This window comes from Leptonychotes weddellii, chromosome X (assembly GCF_054177405.1).
Source record: "Leptonychotes weddellii isolate Sample4059 chromosome X, ASM5417740v2, whole genome shotgun sequence".
Lineage (NCBI taxonomy): Eukaryota > Metazoa > Chordata > Mammalia > Carnivora > Phocidae > Leptonychotes > Leptonychotes weddellii.
Window position 1 is genome coordinate 22388368 of NC_138385.1, and position 24559 is coordinate 22412926.

The 24559-nt window shown below is 35.4% G+C and overlaps 1 protein-coding gene across 7 annotated transcripts in view; it reads right to left on the reverse strand.

Moving 5' to 3' along the window:
* Positions 1-3023: 3023 nt before the first annotated feature.
* STAG2 (STAG2 cohesin complex component) overlaps positions 3024-24559 on the reverse strand; it is a 133834-nt gene continuing 112298 nt past the window's right edge. For 6 of the 7 annotated variants that reach the window (XM_081808290.1, XM_031038203.2, XM_031038204.2 and 3 more), the window contains exons 27-34: positions 22822-22970; positions 21214-21342; positions 17452-17675; positions 14391-14580; positions 14190-14300; positions 11040-11166; positions 10048-10125; positions 3024-4952 (exon numbers count right to left, since the gene is read on the reverse strand). In XM_081808290.1, coding sequence (XP_081664416.1) covers positions 4929-4952; positions 10048-10125; positions 11040-11166; positions 14190-14300; positions 14391-14580; positions 17452-17675; positions 21214-21342; positions 22822-22970 — 1032 coding nt within the window. In that variant the 3' untranslated portion in view covers positions 3024-4928. The remainder of the gene's footprint in view (positions 4953-10047; positions 10126-11039; positions 11167-14189; positions 14301-14390; positions 14581-17451; positions 17676-21213; positions 21343-22821; positions 22971-24559) is intronic. The other variant, XM_006742503.3, reaches the window with a different exon arrangement.

Genomic DNA, 24559 nt, shown 5'->3' on the forward strand with positions numbered 1-24559 from the left:
CCTGATAGAGAAGACTGACCATAACCCAGAGAAACTGGACTTGGAGCTACATGTAGTAACTGGAATAGGACTTCAGGTTGTTTCCCTTGAGGGAAGGGACAAGTATGTCCTAAGAATGGCAGGATGGATATACAATGGATAGCAAAAGGGGAAAGACTGAGACAGAGACTGCCAGTGGTCTACCAAAATCCATTCTTCCCTTCGCCCTGGGCATATGAGTAAGCTATGTTTCCCAGATCCCCTGCAAAGTTAGGTGTGGCCATATAACTAAATTCACTTCAAAGGAATGTGAACAAAAGTGATAGATACCACTTTCAGGCCTGGCCCATGAAAACCTCCCACATGCACTCCTCCATGATCTTTCCCCACCTCCTATGGGCTAGAATGGTTATGACCAAAAACCTTGGAAGATATGTGTTAAAGATGGCAGAGTTGGTTTCCATTAGCCAGTGTCTCTCAACAACTATATAGAGAAAAGGCCCCTGCCAATTGGGAAGAGCCATCCTGAATTGTTACCAGACGGAGAAATAAATAAAGTCACTGAATTGCTATTAAGTCTCCTCTTACAACAGCTTAGCCTTCTGCATACAGAGGCCCTGAGGCTCTCAAAGCAGACAATTTTTTTTTATTTATTTATTTTAAAGATTTTATTTATTTATTTGAGAGAGAGAGAATGAGAGACAGAGAGCATGAGAGGGAGGAGGGTCAGAGGGAGCAGCAGACTCCCTGCCGAGCAGGAAGCCCGATGTGGGACTCGATCCCGGGACTCCAGGATCATGACCTGAGCCAAAGGCAGTCGCTTAACCAACTGAGCCACCCAGGCGCCCCAGCAGACAGTTCTTAATAAAAGGACTCTGAAGGTGCTAAAATCCTAAGAACATGTTGGATAAACCTTTAAACGCTATGGAAGGGCTGGTTAAAATGTGTCTACACTTACACTGAGACTTAGTACAAAGGACACTGGTCCCAAGAGATTTAGAGTCAGAAAACGTAAATCTGACCCAAACAGGTTTTGGCAGGCATGAAATTGAGGGCCATGCTCTGCTCCAAGCTTAATTTTAACACCCCATCCAATCTTCTCTCAACTCACTACCAAAACCATTTGCAAAGGAGGGGAAGATGATGAAATTGGTTGTTCCACTAACACAAAGCCAGGAAATCACAGGGAAATTTCCATGTGGCACAAGCCAGACTCTGACAGCTATGGAGGGTTAGGGACTAAATATAGCAGTTACAAGTTCAATTACTGTTGTGCAGCCTTTGGGAAAGCTCCTGTGATGGCAGCCAAAAAAAGGCATCCCCAGTACTCCACCAAAAGGGCACAACATTCAACCTGCCATCAGTGTGTTAGCCTGGGGCAGAGGTAAACACTGTGACTTGGAGGAAACTAGTTCTATAGATAGGTTAGAGATAATAATACTGGTAAGAAAATTTGGCAAAATGCAGGTCATTGGGACACTGAAGAGTTTCAATGGAGTGGCAGGAATGAAGGCCGGATTGGAGTGTACACAAAAAAGGATGGGAGAAGGAGGAATCCAGGCAGCAAAGGGAAAGAGAGCAGTGGCTAGAGGGAAAGGTTTAGTCAAGGGAATGGTTTTTCCCCCCTAGTTTTGAAGATGAAAGATGTTTTTATGTTGCCAGGAATGATCCAGTTGAGGGGAAAATTTATAACGCAGGGGAGGCAAGAAGGGAATCTGGTGTCTCAAATACAGGGACAGCTTATCCACCTACCAAAAAGAAATGTAGTATAAAATACTACAGAGGCAAGTAGGTGGGTACATTTACTAGCACAAAGATGAAGGGGGGTGGTTAAAAGCATGGACTGTGAAGTCAATCTGCGTTCAAATCTAGACTCCATCACTTATGAGTTATGTGCCCTTAGGCAAATTGATTTAACATGTGCATCAGTGTCTTCATCTGTAAAATGTGTATACTATCAACTATAAATTCAGAGCAAGAATTAACTATCAGTGAAGTACCTTGAAGTGTTCGGCACACAGTAAACACCCAACAAGTACTGGCTATTTCTTCAAAATTACTTATAATTTTGCTACAAGTACTGTAAAATTATTTAAAAACTAGCTTGCCAAAGATTCATTAAACTTCGCACGCCTAAGATAGCAGAGTAAATAAGATAAATTCAAAAATAAGTAAACTTACTGTAGCCTTTTTTTTTTTTTTTTTGTGAGAGCAAGCGAGCGCACGGGGAGGGCATGGAGGGGCAGAAGAGGAAGAGAGAGAGGGAATCTTTTTTTTTTTTAAGATTTTTATTTGACAGAGAGAGACACAGTGAGAGGCAACACAAGCAGGGGGAGTGGGAGAGGGAGAAGCAGGCTTCCCGTGTAGCAGGGAGCCCGATGTGGGGCTCGATCCCAGGACCCTGAGACCATGACCTGAGCCGCAGATGCTTAAAGACTGAGCCACCCAGGCGCCCCTACAAGGCATATCTTGACATGTTGAAGACAATAGTTTTTAAGTCAATTAGAAAGTTCTTTTTCAAAAGTTGGCTTTCACTTACCTCCAAGCATGAGCCCCTTTGTCTAAGGGAGGTTTTACACACACACACACACACACACACACACACAAACTCATTCTCTAGCTCAGCACACACTGCTAATTTCCTTAACACTCCTTACAAGTTTATTTTGTTTACTCCACTAGATCTATGAGGGAGGAACCTTATCTATCTTGTTCACGGTTAGATCTCTAAAACATGCCTAGCACGTAGTAGGTACTCAAATGTATCCTGGAGGAATAGAGTATTTAACCCATACCAGACACAAATTGAAGTAATAATGGTTGCAGGTTTCTATTTTAAAGTAATAACCTAATTAGGGATTTAGTCTCATTTAAAAATACATATGATTTATTAAAAATATATAATGGCAATGTTTTCTATAAATTATCCCCACCCAAACATGGGGTGTTATGCTTACCACATAAAAGCTGTGGTAAGAGATATGTTTTCTAAAACATTCATAGCCACCCTCCTCCTTTAATTATAAAAGATAAAACATACAACATACTGTAGGTTTATTTTTATTCAAAAAGTTACTGTCTCAAGACATAAATACAAATCAGAAAACAGTACAATTAGGACAATAGAATGTGGAGGACAACAGGTTAGAGTAATATATAAAACATTTTTAGCTGGTTGAAAACAAAGCTGTAAGAACTGCTTTCACAAAGAAGTACTCCTTTCAAGAGTGAGAAAAAAAAATCAACTTAGGTTTAAAATCATATATACAGTCCTCTCAGCAGTTCTAGTAAATGCAGTGGTGTGAAAAACAACATAGGCAGTACTTTTTTGCACATAACAATATTTGTAGATGGAAAATCTGTTAGACAAGTCTCGTTCCATTTGTTATTAACCATGATTTAATAAAACAATTGTATTGTATCATGATCTTTTAGCTAACCTATGGTTTTTGGCTACCACAGCCCAATGCTTGTTGACTTCTGACTCTAAGAACTGAAAGCCTTTTGGTATTCACCCATCTGAAGATATTCTTGTATTGCAAGCATATTAAGGCATGGAATGATTAAAATAATATACCTCAAGAACTGAGAGACGACTGACAAAAGATAGATATACATGTAATATAAGTTAATATTTTGTTTTAAACGATGTCTAGCTGCCTAAGCCTCGCAAAATGAGTTGATGTCAAAATGGCAAGTAGCCACTTTCTGTTTTAAACTAATTTATTTGTGAAAGGACATAAAATGAAGTTTAAAGCTTAGCTTTCAAAGAATATTATGGGTTATGAATTCTATTATCCCATCTAATTTACATACAGAGGAAATGTACTGTAACCTGTTAGAAGTATCTTTAACCTGAAGACTGCTTGCAAAGACAGATAGATAAAACAATATAAAATACAAATTTAAAAATCATTTTAAAGCATGAACACTCATGCTTTTCTATTTTTAAACATTGTTAAACTTTCAATATATTTCTGAAACCTCATAATTTTAAGTTGGAATTTAAAAGTAAGAAAAAACTAAACAAACTGCGCAATTATAAAATCAGCACCAATTTATATATATATATAATTTTATTTAAAATTTAGATCCCTATTCCCACACTCTAATAAGCTGTATAATTTTTGTTTAGAATTTTTCTGCAAACATACTACAATAAGCTTCTTTTATTTGGAGACAAAATACAGTGGCACTACTGGAAGGAATATCACAACATTACATTTTTATCTTAAAGGACAAGCAAACTTTCAGGGTTGATAATGGGATAAGCATGTTTGAGACTGGTTACCTTCTGGCAGTTCACTGCATCTGGATTATTTCTGAAAAGTATAGAGAAGCTCTTGGATTTTAAAAATATCTTAAAATACATTTTAGATGAAAAAATTGTAAAAGTTCTGCTTATAAGTTTACTTTTCTCCACAATTACAATATTTAAAAGAAAGCTTTGTTGATTGATGTTTTAAGCATTTAAATTTAGAATGCTAAAAACAATTCTATCCTATAATTTCAGGGCAGGGAAATAAATTCATCCTTAACTTTGTTTCTTGGATGTAAACAGAAATCCAGCAGAGGTCATCATTACTTAGTACACCCAGTAAATAAATGTGAGAGGATTCATGTCTGTACCAAATGCCTCTTTAGATTGTTATATTTTCTTTAAAAAAAGCATGAAATAATTGATTCAAAAGCCAACTAACAGCGCATAAATAAAATATTTACTTTCTAAGAAAAACTGTAGCTTATCATCAAATTGTTTACTTGTCCTTTACTTTTTTCAGGCAAACAAAACTGCCCCTCAATGCACTTGATCTTGGTAAGCATAAGCATGTCATATTCTCCTTAGAGAAAAATCTGTACAGATTTTCACTGTATCTACCACACTTTATTTAAAATTTCCTCTTCCACTTAGAAAATGACTTCACCACAGATTTAATTGAGTACTGGTATTAAAACATTGACACCCCAAGAACCTAATGAGAGAGAAGGAAAAAAAAATCTTGTTAAAATTGTCATTCATTTCTTTGTAAAATTTAACTGAATGTTACATTAATATTTGTTAACATGAAGTTTAATAATATGCTAATAAAACAACTCTGAAAAATTCCCCTCCCTTCAAATATATAATTCTAAAATTAAAATTACCATGAATATATAATGAAGTAACAACATCAGGCCTAATCAAGATGCTACTTACCTCACAAATATAACTAAGAGCAGGGACCATGTCTCATTTATATGTTTATTCACACCCCTGATGCCTAGATAATGCCCTGAACACAGCTACTCAACATCTGTTGAATGAACAAATGTGTGTGCTTCTTGACATATACTTCTGGCACAGGCTCAATGGAAAGAGCTTAAGAATATCTTGCAAACTTGGTCATTTGCCCTGTGGAGTGGGTATAGCTTTTAAAAAGGCATTTGAACATGTAGACCAAAAATATCCAAGAACAATACAAGTATGTAGAAAATTTAGAAAATCTAGCCTGAGTGAATAAAGAGAACTATAAATTTTAAGAAATTAAGTAAGGTGAAATCTGGGCAAAGTAACTTATATTGATGCCTTTTCACACCATTCCAGTTGGTAAAAGAAGGATAAAATCTAATTACCTGTCACTAACTAAAAAAAGTAAAAGCAAACGATGAATGGAGCAACTCCCCTTTGTTCATCAGACAAAAACAAGACAAAACTTTTAACTGTATATACTAAAAGTTAGGCTGTTCAATTAAAATTCCAGCACTTACTATAATTAAATAATATTTTAAAATACTATAATGAGCTAGTAAGAAATGATTTTAAAGCCAGAGGTAATGAGCTAAGATTGGGATTGCGAAGGGCTCTTATTTGTAAATGAGGTCTCATTTTTTTTTAATGTGTTTTATTTATTTATTCATGAGAGTCAGAGAGGGAGAAAGAGAGGCAGAGGCAGAGGGAGAAGCAGGCTCCCTGCCTAGCAGGGAGCCTGATGCGGGACTCGATCCCAGGACCCCGGGATCATGACCTGAGACGAAGGCAGACACTTAACCATCTGAGCCACCCAGGCGCCCCGAGGTCTCATTTTAACAAAAGTCACAGAACTCAGGAATTGTTCTGATCCGAAGGAAGTGAGTATTTTCAGACCAGGATCTATCTGATTACTTAATAATTCACTACAAGGAGGCTGCAAAGTGTTTGGAATCCCCGGTAATGAGAACAAAGAGGATTAATGTACCCCACTTCTTACCTGTCATTCACCAAAACCACCACCACTACTCACCCCTTGTTCTCCCCCACCTTCCAATAAAGGTCAGGGTTCTCCCTTTTTGGTTAGAGTCAGATTGGATGGTTAGAAAATATTTCCACCAAAGAAGCCTAGATGATGTTTAAAGGTCCCTTCTAGACATAATACTCTGTTAACTCTGGGCAAGGAAAGATCTGATGATGAATGAAAGGAAAAAATCTTAGCTGGCAACTCTTCGTGTAGAGTGTGGCATGAAAATGAACTTTTCAGAGTGCCTAAGTAGAAATCACGTGAACAGTTTTTTTTTTGTTTTGTACAGACTAGGTTATAAGTAGATTCTTCTACTAGAACATAAAATTAGCTCCATTAGACTAAACCCTTCTTTTACCAAGTTTATACTATAGATAATTCTAATATGAGAATCACAACAAAGAAGAATGGCATCAATGACACTCTTTTTGTGCTAACAAACTACACCTGCTTCTGGTGTTAACATTAATAAATGCTTAAGCATATACTTAAAAAGTATAAATAGCAAGCTTTAGTGTGTTATGGCAATACTGGCCCAGTAGAAGCAGAAAGTGATGATTGGCACAAATAAACCAATATTGTTTCCAGATACAAAACTCACTAAAAACCAAAAATCTACAATCTTGTGTATATGTAACCCAAAACTGAGCTGCTTAGTTTTTATACCACCACTTCTGAATCATGTGGATATCGTGTTACAAAAGATATATTTAACACTCTGGTTTCTCTTCAGATAGCATAAATCTTTCGCCTTTTACAAAAGATATATTTAGATTTAGTAATAACTTAAAGCATCTATACTAGGATGTTTTGGGTTATTTCACTTAGAATTAGAGAATCTTAGAACTGGGTATAAAAGGATTTAAGTCCCAATTCTGCTATTGTTTTGATGACTCACTTATCACAGATTGAGTAAAAACATATGTAGGCTATTGTATAAAGGCAAACACAGATTTTTACATTTTAAAATTTTCCGTTATTCTATTTCTTAAGTTACTGTTGAGACAACAGGAGGTAATGTTTGATGTATATTTTAAAATAAACTAGTATTAACTTAAATATACATTAACCTAAACATATATATAAGTAAATATAAATATACATACATATATATATGGTCAAAGAGTTCTAAAGATACCCAAACCTTGAAAGATCACTGGGCACTCAGTTATGTGACTGCTGCCATCATGTGGTAATACTATAAAACTACAGGAATAAATGCGTGTGTTCATTTTCCTAATTTTATTTTTTTTATTATGTTAATAGTAGAAGCAGCTAAACTACTATCATCTTAGTTGTAACATAACATTCAATGAACAGGAGAATGCCAAAAGATCTATAAATAACAAGTAATTATTAGGTCCCCATCTTTGGCCTCACTCAGATTGTATTTTCCCTAAATGTTGTCAAAAATATGCACACAATTTACACTGCTATTTCACTATTTTAGTAATCTGAAGAACACCTTTTTGCAAATCTAGTAAGTGACTAAGGAAACAAATGCCTAAAGTTTTCCTGACTTTAAGTGACCACATAAAAAATAAAAGAGATCTCTAACTGCCCTTATCAATTTTGACTACAGTTAATCATTTCAATTTCTAAATTACTTTTCTTGGTGTTTCTTGTAAATGAGGTCTGATTTTAGTTCTGGAAAGTACAACAGCAGAGACAGCATGAGATTTTTAAATCAAAAGGAACTCAGATCAAATTACTACTCTGACACTAGAGTTGTAAAACTGAACAAGTCAATGAACCACTTCTTCAGTCCCAAGTGTGCTTGAGTGTAAAAGTGAGATCCTACCACCTTTCTCACAAGGTTGCTGAGAGGATCCAACTAAATCATGCCTAGCACAGCATCAGGCATATTAATCTCACAAATACTAGCTTCCATCCCTTTCATTTCAGAGATAGTCAAGGTGAACTAGAATACAAACTCCTGAAGGGCAGGGAGAGCATCAAACTCATTTTAGCACTAAATTCCAGCTCAATAAATGGTTGAATTAATGCATTTCATTATATCTGCTTGAAAAGATTCTTTTACTCCCCATCACAATCACGACCTTCATGTTTTTTTTTTTTTTAAACAAATCGGAAGATACACATTCCTAGATTATCAGGGAACCATATACTTCAATATGCATGTGAACTATAGACTTATATGAGTAGGCCTAGCTCACTTATGCTACTGAAAGCATGGGCTGCAGATCTGAAGCATCGACAGCACCTGTTAAGATGCTGAATCTCAGGCCACACTCCAGACCTACTGAAGCAGAATCTACATTTTAATAAGATCTCCAGATGATTCAAGGGCACACCAGAGACTGAGAAACACTGATTTAAAGGATCTCAGGATGGCTTATCCAAAGATTCCTACACCTGCTGTTCTATGAAATGGTGTCTTCTGACTCAAATAATAATTTATGGAATAAATAATTAATAGAATATGTTGGTATGAGTTAGTCTGTCAAAATTTTTCCAAGAACTATCTGAAAGCAGATTATGAGGTGAGGAAGGGCAAGGAGAGAATAGCAGAAATTGGGGCATGGGAGGCAGGCCTCAGCCAATGGTCACCCGAGGTAGCAGGTGTTAGGAGGAAGGAGCACAAATGGGTAGACATTAAAAAATGACATGGAAGGGGACTTAACTGGTTTATTCATTTGACAAATAAAACTAAACACCTATTATGATAGGCAGAACTCAAAATGAATAAAATCATCACTACCTGGCATTCAGCTTATTGAGCGAAATGTAATAGCCTATTTCACTACACAGATCTGATAATTATCAAAATAAAAATGTACACAATGTGTTATGAGAGCCAAGAATAAAGCATCTATCTGGAAGGGTCAGCAAAAACTTCACAGGGAGTGTCAGAACTATTAAAGGATGAATTCACTAGGAGGAAAAGGAAAGGGACAATTCTGGCAGAGAGAAAAGCTTATACAGTGATGGTGTCATGAAAGAGTTTAGTGTGTCTGAGAGGAACTGTAAGACTTGGCATGGATGGAGAGCAGGATGCATGTAAGGAAAAAGCCAAGGTTAAGTGGCAAAGGAGCAAGAACACAAAAAGTCGTTGTTCACCACGCTGAGAATCCAGTTTTTTCTTAATGGTAATGGGGGAAAAAGTCAATGAAAGACCTAAAACTATGAGGGAGAGAACCAGATTTGCATTTTAAAAAGATGACCCCAAAAGAGCTTTAAAGGAGTGCTGTGGCAGCGAGATCAGTCTGACAAATAAAACTAAATGCCTATTATGCTAGGCAGAACTCAAAATGAATAAAATCATCACTGCCTGGCTACTGCAATAGGCCAAGTAAAAACTGAAGGTGATTTGTACTAAGGTATTGTCAGGGACAATATGGCAGTGGGGACAGACAGGAGAGGTACTTAAGAAACAGAACTGACAATACCTAATAATAACCAGTAATCTCAATTACCTTCTCTTTATTATGAAACCTTTATTCAAGTTCTATTTTTTATCATGTCTTCATATTATTATTATGATTTCTCCTTCATCCTATCCATCCATAAATGCCAAGGAAATCTTTCTGAAACATAATTCTGATCACACCACTCCCTCAAACTTAAGCCTACAGGAAAAGTCCAAATTCCCTAACATAACACTCAAGTCCCAGTTGGCCAGGGATTCAAAGGCACTTTTAATCTGTTACCACCACTGAACCACTCCTCCCCTCCTCCTGAAATCCCTCCTGCCTGCCTCTTTTTCTCCTGTCCCAGCTCTTCAATCTCAAGTTTAGGGATTGCCTGTACTTTTTAATTTTGCAATCCTGGGGTACATTTAAATTGAACGTACTGATTCATCCATAATTGAAGCTGGATCAAAGAAATCAGGTTTCAGTTCTGTTCTTTCTCGTCTGTTCTTTGATGGTGGCTAAGGAAAAAAAAAGGGAAGGGAGTTAACAATTGCTAGATCTATAAACCAGAGAGCAGCTGAAAATATTAAAATTATTGTTAAGTGTTCATATGGCATATGTAATTGCAAGTGTACCTTACAATATTTTAAATACTGTATATTCAAACTACAGAATGCATAAAAATACAAAAGCAAAATCATTCACAGAAAATTATTCTGAAAGATAAAAACTAGAAAATCCATTTTTGTTTTACTTTAAAAATGCCATTCTCAAATCATTTTCCTTTAAAGATGCCAAATTACACTATTCTGAAGAGAAGCCATATTTAATTATTTCTTCCTTTTAAGGAGAATACAGCACGGTACACTAAGAAGTAGAATCAGAAGACCCAGCTTATAGTAAATCTCAGTTTTACCGCTTCTTAGTTTTGTCTCCTTGGACATGCTAATTGTCTTAAGTTTCACTATCCTCAATCCTCCCAACCTACCTCACAAAGCTGAATGATACATGTGGCAAGATAAAATACATAGAAGCATTTTATGTATGATAAAGCCCTATTCATATATATATGATATTTAATATAGAAATTTGTCTCAATAGGGTAGTATCAAGTTACTAATGTATTGTTTACATAATGGCAAATAAATGGAAAACAAGGTGGATATGACACCTGGTATAATAGTAAGCAAAATGTATTCTTTAAATTGATATAGTCCTAAATTAATCTTAAAATTTACCATCTTAAACTAAGAGTAACACCCTCTTCAACCTCACCCTCTCCTCAATCCCTTCTCATAGACCAAAATACCTGGCAACTATTTATAATCTTTTTTCAAAACTTACTTTTCATGGCAGGTTATTTCCTCGAATTCCAACTTAATTTCCAAAGGATCTTCAATGAAAATTTGACAGAAATTACTAAGTTTCTTACCAAGTCTATATCCATGGTGTCGAAATCCATTCCTTCATTAAGATCTTCAATCCTCCCTTCTGAGGACATCATAACATCTTCAACAATTGGCTCTTCATCATCTTCCATTAGGCTTGTACCACGCCGACTAGAGAAATATAAAACAAAGTCAAGATCTGAACCAATGTTGTGACTATTAATATACTGGCAGCAACTATGCAGCTCTCTATATTGAAGTGTAATGGAAAATGATGAAATTAAAGGTCAGGGAAAATGATTAGGCATTGATCATGTCATCAATGATGTCAAAACCCCAATGTTCACTTGTCTAAAAATGCTAAGGAGTTGTTTATTCTACATTACTTCAATACATTTAGCTTGATAGTTCTGATACCCCATATAAAAGTTCAATGAGAATTTCCCACATGGGAACAGACGAGATACCTCAAATCCTTTTTGAAAGTAGGCAGGGTACAAATCAATAAACAAATATAAAACAGAGACCAAAGAAATGACATTTTCAGAATACATATATTTTCACTAATATATATTAGTTTTACCCATTATTCACTCATTCACTCAGTACCTAATTTGTACTAGGCACTCACTCACTCATTCATTCACACAGTGCCTACTATGTGCCAGGCTTCTTTTATGTCCTATGGATGCAAAAAAAAAATAAAAAAATAAAAAAATAAATAAATAAGACAGGGTTCCTGCCCTCAAGGAGCTCACAATCTATTATGGGAAAACAGAGATAATTAATTTTAACAAAATGTGACAAATACCACAAGAGAAGTATGTATCAAAGTGCTATAAAAATTACTGAAAGAAGAGATTAATTCTGTTTCAGGAAGAAATGCGCAACATTTATGCTGAAACTTGGATTCTGTGTCCTATGAAACTCAAAACTAAGACATATGTAGAAAAGTAAAATAAAAACTTAAGACCAAAAATTCTGTATGTTATCACATTATTATAAGGCATAAACTCATATTTCAAGTTCACAAATTAGCCCAGATCAGCATGAAGGAGTCAACATAATAGTGAAATTGAAGGTAACTAGTTGCCCAGTTTGGCCAATATTGCCTTCTTCTCTCATTCATTTAACAATTCCCACCACTACCAAAATAAATTATTTACTTATAATTTACACAACCCTATGTTGAGTTTTAAAAAATAATATAAAGATAGCAAGACACGATGTTTAATCCAGGCTACCTGGACAAATATGTTGACAGTGGTCCCTATTTTCTAAGAGTTCTGGACAGTAAATGATAATTTTACTATATTTGGTAGAGGCAACTATGAAGGAAGTATGCGTGCTTTGTGGACCATGTTACAGAAAACCTGAAATCCATTCTGTATCTCATTTGGAGTAGAAGATATGTGTGATATAAACTATAAAAATACAAAGAGGTAACTTGGAAGTATTTTCAGTTATAGAGCAGATACCACCATTACAGAAAAATCATTGTAAAACAAAAATATTTTAAAGCGTCAGGCAACAGACCACTTATAGCACAACAACCAAAAGAATTTTATGGTAATAATTATTTAAATGGAATTTTCTCTTATAGTCACCTGGGGAAGTTTATCCCTAATGGGAATTAAATTACAAACAAAAGAATAATGATAAATGGTACTGAGTAATGAGATGCTATGCAAGATCTTAGGGACTGGCAGAAAATTTTCAGGGGAGAGATAAGGCCCAAATGACTATATGGTAGAATTCCAGAATGGTTGAACTGGTGACTGGTTGGAAGCTAAGAAATTAGCTTGTTGAATTCGGCATGAAATAAGGATATATTACAGGGAATGTGGTCACAGAAACAGAAGAGGGAGCAGAACCAAGTCACAGTATGGATGATGACCATATTAGACAAGTTAGGATCAGAATCTATACATATAATAGAGTATACTTTATCTGTAGAGGTTCATAAGACCAGTATAGAAATAACTAAAGCAAATTTTAATAGATTACCATGCATGTGGTAAATGATCATTTCTTAAGAAAAACAGGTGAAATTCTTCTCATTTAAAAATCAACAAAATGAAACATAAATTTTAAAAAGATAACAATTACTATCTCCCAGTATTAAAACATATGCCACATTATGTTACAAATACAAAGCTTTCAAACTCAAAACTTAAATCATCAGAATATGTTCCCTTTTTTGTACCAATCATCTAAGAGACTGCTTTTCTGCCATCTCCAAAGCTAATAAAGATTCATAAAAGTCTCATACAGATTCCAGTAAAAAACAAAGTATTTAAAAGTTAAACTACAATTTTTTGCATTGGACATTTATTCATTCAATGAACATTTAACTTAGCACTTTTTATGTGCCAAGCACCAACAGGCAATGAAGTGGTCCCTGCCCTTGAGGAGCTCACAGTCTAGAGAAAGGGACAAATTCATAAACAAATAATTACAATACAATGTGGTAAGTGCTATAAGAAATATGAATATACATAGTGTTAATGGGAGCATAGATGACCACAGCTTCACTTAAGGTGACACCTGAGCTTATTCTTTTACAATGATTTTACCAGTTGCCAAGAAATGGGGGATAGGATACTAAAATGTAGGCAGGGGGCCATACTTTGTAAGATCTTGCATGCCATGAGCTAAAGAGTTTGGACTTTATCCTGTAGGCAATGGGGAGCCATGGGAAGGTTTAAGTCAAAGAGTTACATGACCAGATCTTTATTCTACAACAGTCACTTTTGATGGCAGTGTGAATGATGGAGTGGTGGTGTGGAGTGAGGGGAGGAGTTTGGTGAGAGGATAAATGGGAGATTTGAGGGAAGAAAACAAGTTAGAAAGTGAATACAATGGTTCAGATGAGGGATGAGGGCCTGAACTAAGCTGGGGAATCAATTAAGATGTAACAAAACTGGATTTTTAGCTATAATTCTGTGTACCAAAATAAACAAGGATTCAAATTTAAACTTTTCCAACAGATCAACCTAAGATTGGTCCTTTAGCTAACTAGTGAATATTTATCTTTGAAAGTTTTCTTCTGTTGGAAAGACCAAATTTTAGTTCCTTGATTATTTCAGCTTACTCTAGAGTCTGCTGAAATTTTTAGGCAAGGCACACATCAAAATATGTTAAAATGAATTAGTGAACTTCCTAGACTCAGACAATAAGGCACTCTCACTTACATGGCATGCTGAAGATTAGTTCGCAGTTTAACATAGCTCATTGCTGCTCTCTCCTGCTGTTGCCTTGCTTCCTCGTGTTGTCTTTGAGCTAACATCCATGTTACCTGCGTGCTTCAAGGAGAATTTTATTCTTCTTTTAACTTAACTTTTTTCTATGTAATTAATAAAGTTACAGTATAGAAAATGATCAAATGTACTTACTTATAATCAAGAGGAGTTTGATGATGTTCAGTCTGCATTGGATAGACACTCATGAAGCTATCCTCAGGTCGTAATCTTTTGGGCTCTCTCATAATTGTTGAGGTGAGTTGTGGTGTCTGCATCATAACTGGGGTGTGCAGTGTTTGTTCTCTGCTTAACCACATACTGTCACTACTACTGCTTTCTTCAGCTAAAAGAGAAAATTAATAGCAATAAAGTTCAGTCACTAATTTTGACTAACCAAATGCCTACTAAAACCCATGCAGGTCAACGAACATCTGGTTGCTTTCCACATGCTAGTGCTTGAAACAGGGATACCAAGATACGTAAGGTGCAATCCCTGTCCTTGGAGACAAAGAAAATACAGGCAATGACAACACAGCGTGGTAGTGCTACAAGAGAGGGCAGCACAGGTGGAATGGAAGCAATGAAAAGGATCAGAGCAAACTACCCAAAAGTGACTTCTAATTAGAGTAGATACTGGGTAAAACCGTGACATTTTCCAGGCAGGGGGAAGAACATAAGCAAAAACACTGAGGCACGAAACCACAGTGACTGAACCATACTAATCTGCTGATATTCAGCAGTTTTTGACCTACAAAAATGGCAATTTCATATGGTTCAAACTAAGAGTTTGATACTCCTAGAGTAAGCGGCAAAAGGTAAGGCTAAATAAAGAGACAGGAATCAATTTACGGAAAGTCTCACAAGCTGTGCTAAGGTGACCGGAACATCTGCCGAAGGTTTTATGGAAGAGAAGCAATGTGAAAGTTACATGTTCTAGTCAAGGGATGAGGTGGCAGTGTAGAAGGTGGACTGAAGAACATGAAGACTAGTGAGCAAACAGGCCAGTTAGGAGGCTAACTGTATAGCCCAGGTGAGTTAGAGGTGGGAACAGGAATGAATATAATGGAGGAATGATTCCTAGTGTATAGGATGTTCACCAACTCCAAGGGGAGCACAAATCCATATACATATTAAGCACTGGACCAAAAACACCAGATTTCATACCTGCAAAAGCTATTTGTTTTCAAATCTGTAGATGCTGCCATGATTAATAAAAGACAAATTCACATGCAAGTGTTACTGAATTCATAGTAATTTTTTTGAATCCACTCATTTGGGAGGTGAAATTGATAGCACTCGATGACTGACTGAATATGAGTTTGCAGGAAAACTCTTTTATTAGAAGATTACACATGTGCACACAGATGTGTTTTTAAGAAAAGAGTGGAAAGGAGAATGTACTAGTAGCTAATGCCCTAGTAACAGAGAGATTAGACATAAATTTCACAATCTGCAATATAATTACATCAGCCCTTAAGTTCTACTGTGTTTAGGCTCCAATTCTGCCTTCAAAATTGCCCTGATCTGGCCAATCTATCAGCAGTCATCCCTCCTCCTTCTAACTTACTAACACCCCAATTTCTATGGCTTTCTCCAAAAACCTAAACAGAAAGTATGGACTCTTTCTGTAAAAGCTGAACTATCTGGTTTGATAATCTATCTTCAAGATGTTGTATCAATACCAATTCATTTGTTCTCCATGTAGTCTAAGGAAAAAGAGAAATTTGATGGTCCAGCATAAATCTGTAACAATTAACTATTTGTTCAGATGAGAAAAACTTAACAGTGATGTGCAGGAAACATCATCTCTTAATCAGGTAACTTTTTGACTTAAATTTAAGGTTGTACCAGTTATGTTTATCCGTTTATATCACTGGACAAAAGATAGAACCATTAATCCACGGGACTATCAAGTATTGAACACTATATACCTGATGATGGCTGAAGAATTATGTGGCAATTAGAAAATACGGCCCCCAAATCTTTGACACTCCTCACATTAAGAGGTGGAGGATTGGGGCGCCTGGGTGGCTCAGTCGTTAAGCGTCTGCCTTCGGCTCAGGTCATGATCCCAGGGTCCTGGGATCAAGCCCAGCATTGGGCTCCCTGCTCAGCGGGAGGCCTGCTTCTGCCTCTCCCACTCCCCCTGCTTGTGTTCCCTCTCTCGCTGTGTCTCTCTCTGTCAAATAAATAAATAAAATCTTTAAAAAAAAAAAAAAGAGGTGGAGGATTATGTCCCAAGCTGGGCCCTGATTGCTTGGTCAAGAGAATATGGTGGAAATTATGCTGTGCCAGTTTCTGGCCTTAAAAACCTGGCAGCTTCTACTTCCTGTCTCTTCAGACACTTGCTCTTGGAGCCCAGTCACATGCTGTGAGAAAGCCAAAAGCCACATGGAGAGGTCACATGTAGGTGTTCTGGCAGACAATCCTGCTAAAGCCCAAGGTGATAGCTAGCACCACATAAGTAAAGGTGCCTCCATATGATTCAACACCAGCCTTTGAGTCTTCCTAGCTGAGACATCAGACATCATGTCCCTGAGATGTCCTACGTTTTGGGGTAGTCTGTTATTCAGCAGTAACTGGAACAAATTTTGGCAACTATGCTAATTTGTTTGGTTCCAAAGGAGAGTGAAAAAGTCCCCAGGCCCATTACGAACCAACCCTACAGTGCTAGGAGTTCAAGAGATTCAAACGTCATATTGTATTCCTACTTGTAGGATTACACGCAGAAATCTTTCTCTCTATCAAGTTCTTCATGATAAATGACCTCTTCACAGAAATTCAAAAGTAAGAAACTCCTGAATCCATTGCTCCACACTTAAATTAGATAATCTGATCTCTTAAGTAACAATTAGCTCTATAATGCTGAGTCCATATCCCTATACATATACAGTATAGCATAGTGATTAAAAAGCAGAGGTTCCAGAGTGAGACTGCCTAGCCACTGAACAGCTGTGTGACCTTATGTAAGTTACTTAACCTCTCTGTGCTGGTTGTCTCATCTGAAAAATGAGGACGTACCTGAAGAATTAGGAGAACTGAGTTTATGTATATAAAATGCTTAAAACACTAAACTTACAACACATCACTGGACACATTGTGCAAGATATTATTTAACAACACATATCTCAAATTTAAAACTAAGGTGAACCTAATGACAATTCAGTTGGTAAACATAAGGGGTAAATATAAAGAGAATGAACTATGTTCTTACTGAGTGCAAGTTGCATGCCTTCAACTACTTTCCGTTTTCCTGTAGATGGTTTTGATTTTTTACTCCGCACAGTTGACCCCCGACTGCTGATTCCACTAATGACTGACATGGTATCATCATCACCACCAGCTAGCAAAGAATTTCGGTAAGACATCAGAGGAAGCCACACATCTTCTCTTCGGAGTGACATCTGAAAGGTCATGAACTTTTCCAAGTAAACATACCTTAAAAAGAAGTAGAAACCATTAGCTCTGATACAGAAAACTACCACAGCTTTTTTTCCTCCTTTTTATTTATTCCTCCTAATAATCTTAATGCTTACATACCATATGGAACATTCAATGATTTTATTAGAATTAGACAAAAAGCATATAGTAACAACTAAAGGATGTTAGTGTTTTCTTTCCTAATATGTCTCTGTTCTATCCTAACTTTACAGGTCTTCTGCTAGAAGAACAAACCCAAGTCATTATTTCTGGAAAGAGGACTGATTTAAAATCATGCAATTTGGGTTCTAGTACCAGTTCCACCAACCCCTAGCTGTATAAGCATGGGCACATTACTTCACAATTCAATCTCAGCTTCATCACTGACAAGCAATTTTGTATCTATCAAGATTCTTCATTAAATGAAACAATCCAGATCATTTCAGCTTAGTATTTGTCGAGCATCCACTATGTCACTATGTCCCTGGCACTGGGGATTGGTACAAAAATGAGTAAGATATGGCCTCTATCTGCAAAAAAGTTTCAGCCTGATGGAAGTCATACATTTACCCTTGGATGAAAGTATCACAAGGATTCTATCGCTTATATGTAATATAGCAATCAAAATTCAACTAACATTTGTGAGACTACTTATGTGTTAGGCATTCTTCTCTTGGGATCTTCAACTTTATTCTTATAATCCTATAAGGGAGATATTCTCCTTGTTTGACAGATGAGGAAGCAAAAGGTAAGAATGAGAAAGTAATATAACCATGATTCAAATCCCAGGTTTTTGACACTAAGAGTTCAGTGCTTTATTGTCTAAATTATGCTTCAAATACATGAACACAATTTTTGTCAACTAACTATAAAAAGTACAACCCAAATAATCTGCTGTCATAATAATGACTAATTCTAATCAATTCAGAATCAACAGTTTTGAACACCATTAAAGAGAAAGGATAGGAGGAATTAGCTATAAAGATACCGCTTGGTGTTAGCTCAGTATTTCTTAATTTTATTTCAGCCATACACAATAGTACAGTACTCCTCAAAGTGTGGACTATGAACTGGCTGTCAGTCTAAAAACTGTTACCAATCTGCGACAAGATACGGAGCTTGAGCCAAATTGTACTCACTGGTAGAAAGATTTACAAATATGTACCTACCACATAGCTTAACTGAACATTCCAGATAAGGAGCCCTCCCTGATGCTATTTCACCTTTGTCCTCTTCCCTGCCACAAAGGCTACTACTAACCTAAACTTACATCCCGACACATACTTTTATATTTTTAATATATTTTTTCCTCAAGTTTTGATTTAAATTCCAGTTACTTAACAGTGTAACATTAGTTTCAGGTTTAGAATTTAGGGATTCAACGCTTCCATACAACATCCAGTACTCATCACAACTAGTGCCCTCCTTAAGACCCATCACCTATTTAACCCATCCCCTCACCCCATCTCCCCCTCAAATAACCATTAGTTTGTTCTCTATAGTTAAGAGTCTGTTTTTTGGTTTGCCTTTCTTTGTTTCCCCCTATTATTTGTTTGTTTTGTTTCTTAAATTCCACATGACTGAAATCATAATATACTTTTAATATATATTTGTCTGTAAACATTATAGAACAGTTTTATACTTTGCTTTTTGTACTGAACATTGTTTTAAAAATCTAACCATTTTTGGAAGAGTGGCATCAGCTAATGTTATGGTGTTAATCATTTTCCAATACAGAAGTATATCAAATCAACATGTTGTACACCTTAAAATTACACAATGTTATATGTCAACTATATTCAGTAAACTTAGGGAAAAACTTTTAAAGATGAATGAGATCTGAGGATATAACAGGATTATAATTGATGGATGATGCTGTATTATTATAAGACAGTATAACTGAAATTTGCTAAAAGAGAACTTAAGTGTTCTCAAAAAAAACAAAAAAAACAACCCAGGGTAATATCTGAAGTTTTGAATGTGTTAATTAACTTGACCAGGGGGATCCTCTCACAATATATACACACATGAAATCATGTTGTACACTTTAAATATATTACAATTGTATTTGTCAATTATACCACAGTAAAGCTGGACAAAATTTTTGAAGATTTTAAAAACAGAATAATCAATTTGGGTGTGTGAATCTTATTTCAATCCCAATTCAATCAAACAAGCTGTAGAAATGAAAGTCATTTATGACATGAGACTACGAGAAATTTGAAGAATGACTGGGTGTTTAATAAAATTAAAGAATTATATTTACTTTGAAAAAAATCTAAACATTTTGATTGCTTATGATATTCCACTGTATAAAAATCTATTGATCTCATTTTCTAATTGATAGATGTTAAGTTGTTTTGAGCTTTCCTCTTTCCAAACAATGCAATGGTCAAATTCTTTTATGGTTCTCCATGTACGCACATGTAAGAGTTTCTCTAGGGTATCTACCTATGAAAAGAATTACTGGATCATGAGATAGGGAGAATCTTAAACTTTACTAGACATTGCCAAATAGCTCCACAAAGTGGTCTTATACCAATTTGCAGTCACCAACATGGATAAAAGTTTCTTGCTCCACATCTTTGGCAATACTTCAGACTATCAAGACTTCTTAATTTTTGCTAATCTGCTAGGCGATAAATGGTTTTTCATTAATTTAATTTGTATTTCTCTGATTAATAGTGTTAATGTAATTCTTAATTGGGATAAATTTATATATAATGCATAAAATGCACAGAACGTTAAGAGTACAGCAGGATCATTTTGCAAATAAATGCAGTCATGTAACCCACACATCTATCAAGATAAAGAACATTCCTACAAAGTACCTTAAGTTCCTTTTCCCATTCATATCCACAACCCTAAAGTATCCACTATTGTGATTTCTATCACCAGGGATTAGTTATGTCTGCTTTAGAATTTCACGTAAAATGTATACTGTCTTTAAATGCAAAATACTGGTAGACTTTCAGAAGAGGTACATATGAGTTATTCATATTCTTCTGCCCTTTTATACCTCAAAGAGGGCAGTGAATTTTGAGAATTTAATTCCATTAGTTGGGCTCTCTTAGCAATAAGTCACCATTTTAGGAGACTACACTAGAAAAGTATTCTAAACTGGTCTGTTAGGATAGGACTAGTAGTTAAAGCAAAAAAAGATAAAAAGGAAACCTACTTTCCAGTGTAGTCACAGCTCAGCACATAGACTAAGATGCTCCTGGATGAATTACCAATATTATTGTCTGTTAAATGTTCCCTCCTTTGTTAGACTAAGTGAAGAATGCAGATGAGGATACATAAAGCATTCAAGTTACACCTCTAAAGCCACAACTACATTGGGAGGGGAACACACAGAATTAAAATGGAGTATTATGCATAAGACATAGTTATAATCCCTAAATTATAAATTTTCTGAAGTATAAAAGGTTTTTGTGCATTAATGTAAACCTAAATTCTAATCTGTGTGTGCAAAAAGGAGAAAAATCAAGTGTAACAATTCACCTTTAAGAATTTCAAAACAAAATTAAATAGAATATTTTTAGCAAATACATACACCGTTCTTTTGTCTTGTCGGAGTAGTTTAGAAGAAAATTCACTCAGAATATCAAGAAATGCCAAATTTAAAGGTGGATGGCTCTCTCCTTGTGGGTTAGGCTCTTTAAAAGCAAATTCTATGCCATCTCTGCAACAATAACAAGAGACAAACATTTAAGGGACTACAAGTTTGATAACTTAGAAAGGAAATTTCTCTCTATAGTTTTGTTCCACTAAGATGTCTCCTCTGCCATGCATTTAATCTGAGGAATAAAGAGAATAAAGGAGGCTATAGTGTGAGAATGAGTAATTATATCTACATTTTATGTCACTGTTACTAAAACAAAACAAAACACACACAGGCACACACATACACACAGCTAGCCTTTACTTTGAATGTGGTTTGGTGTACCTACATTCCTTCCTTGGTTCTCTCCTCCATAGAAAATAGCCCAAATTCTCTCATGTAATGATCAATACATTTTCTATATTTTTCAAGACATAAAGGAGACCTATTATAACTATAGAACTTAAAAATAATTATTAAAAACTATTTGTAGTGACCCATTTAAGAGTAAATTTAAAAATTAAACTTCACTCAGGGTCTATTTTAACTACATTTACTTAATAATAAATACCTCTAATCAAGACAACAACCCAACATTATATTCTTATACTATATCAAAAATGTAACTGTGTAAAAAACAATCCAGATGAAACTGGGGAGTAAAGAAGGCAGGCTATTACATGAAAAAAATAATATATTACCTTCTCAAAATAATCACTATATGTGTGGTCCTTAAATATTACCTACTATTATCATCCAATGTATTATTAAGAGGCATAAAAAGGAATATGAGACCTTTAGAGCAAAGTGAAAGGGGAGAGTGAGTTAAAGTTGGAGAAGGTATGGGACTAACTTAAAGAGCAGAAAAATATCTGTAGGGAGACATTTAACATTTTTATAACTAAGTAAGGAGTAAAAGAGACACAAATCAAACAGAGAACTTTCATAAAACAGAGTCCAAGCCTCCTCATTTTCCCAGAGGCTAGGCTCTTCATCCAGAATTAAGAAATAAAGGGTATTACTATCCACGTGTTGGTGATGTTAAAACTCTAAAATACAATCATATTTGAAAATATGATTGAGCACTAAATTACATGCCCAAAATAAAATCAGATCATTTCCAATTTTGATAAGCCAAAGAATATATGCAGACAGAAAGAAGGCTGTGGCTCAAAACAAGGGAAAAGGTCACTACAAAATAGAAAACAGAATCAGAAAACTTCAATCAAATCTCAAAAATTTCTCTACCTAGCAGTGAGATTATAATAAAAGCTGTTAAAAGAGATTTTATAATACCTGATGAATATGTGTTGCTTTTCTTCACATAATTTATAAAGATTTTGTATTGTTTTAATTAAAGCAAAGACTTTCTATAAGAGAAGTTTTAGTCCCAACACATGTGTTAATGGAGATAGCATTATTACTGGTTCTCAAGAAAGGAGATATGTCACAGATTTGAAAAAAAATAATAAAGAGTTTAGTTATTCTAAACAAAAGAGGTAAATACAAAAAATTTCATGATTAAAAAAAGGAGAGCTGAATAAAATATTTGGAGATTACTTGTGTAGCATAGCAATGGCCTCTCTTGTTTTCAATTGATCGAGTCCAAAAGTTAATGCAAAACGTCGAGCAAGCTCTTTTATGCCACTAAATGTTGACGATGATCTATCAAAATTATAGCCGTTTTCTTGTATCATTTCATTAAAAAGCTGTTTGGAAAGAAAAAGCACGTTAAAGTTTTGTTAAAATTATAGATTACTAACATCTTTTAAGATCCCATATTCTCTATTTAAAATATACTAGATGCTCATAAATGAGGCACTGCATTTTATGCTAAAACATGGATTTTTAAAAACATGATACAAATAAAAATATAGTACTTCACATAGGTAGTTACGGACATTAGACCAGAGGTAGTTACGGACATTAGAAACTCTTAAGTTATGGCATAATTCTATTCTGCTGGTGTTAACTGGATATTAAAACAGCATATAAAAATATAAAGAAAAAGGAAACCCACTCAATTATCAGGCAACTATGCTGTTACTTTACATTTACATGATGCATCTTCACATCAAAAACTTCCATCATAAGTAAGCACAACAAAATACAATTTTTCAACTACCGAATGGCCGAAGTTTTTAACAGATAATGGCTACTACTGATAAGAATATTATGCAATGAGCACTCTGACCTGCTAGAAACATAAACTGAGATAACCTTTCTATACAGGAATCTGTATTGAAAGCTGTAAAATTTTGATGTCCTTTGACTAAGCAATTCTAATTATTGGCCTTTATTCAAAGGAATAATATTTGTGCATGATACATTGGTACAAAAATGTCTTAGTGGTATTTGTAATGGCAAGGATTGTAAAAGACCTCAACATTAAGCAAGAAGAGATCTTGGGGCTCCTGGGTGGCTCAGTCGTTAAGCATCTGCCTTCGGCTCAGGTCATGATCCCAGGGTCCTGGGATCAAGCCCTGCATCGGGCTCCCTGCTCAGCCAGAGGCCTGCTTCTCCCTCTCTCACCACCCCTGCTTGTGTTCCCTCTCTAGCTGTCTGTCAAAAAAATGAAATCTTAAAAAAAAAAACACGAAGAGATCTTGGTTAAATTATGGTCCCTGTATAAAACACAATACTATACAGTCATTAAAAATGCTCAGGAGGGGCGCCTGGGTGGCTCAGTCCTTAAGCGTCTGCCTTTGGCTCAGGTCATGATCCCAGGGCCCTGGGATAGAGCCCCGCATCGGGCTCCCTGCTCAGTGGGAAGCCTGCTTCTCCCACTCCCCTACTTGTGTTCCCTCTCTCACTGGGTCTCTGTCAAATAAAATCTTTAAATAAATAAATAAATAAATATGCTCAGGAAAGTATTTAATGGCATGAAAGCGTTACGGTTTTATTAACATGAAAAATTCAGGCTTGGAAAATAGAATGCCCAATATGGTTTAGTTTTTATAAAACTTAAGATTTCATATAGGCATAAAAAGACTAAGAAGGCTATTAAAAACTAAAAACGTATTTAAGTGAAAAACAAAGATAAGTTATATTTTTTCTAGTTCATATATTTTCTAAAATCTCTACAGCGAGCAGCTATTATTTTATAGGAAAAGTTACTTAAATGTTACCTTTCAAAACCTTTTAAATTCTATTAGCTTTAATAAAGAATATCCAAATATGCAAATGGGACTAAGAAATTTAACACCTAGATTTCTTTTTATTTTATTTTATTGAAGATTTTTATTTATTCATTTGAGACACAGAGATACAGATTGAGAGAGAGAGAGCATGAGCAGGG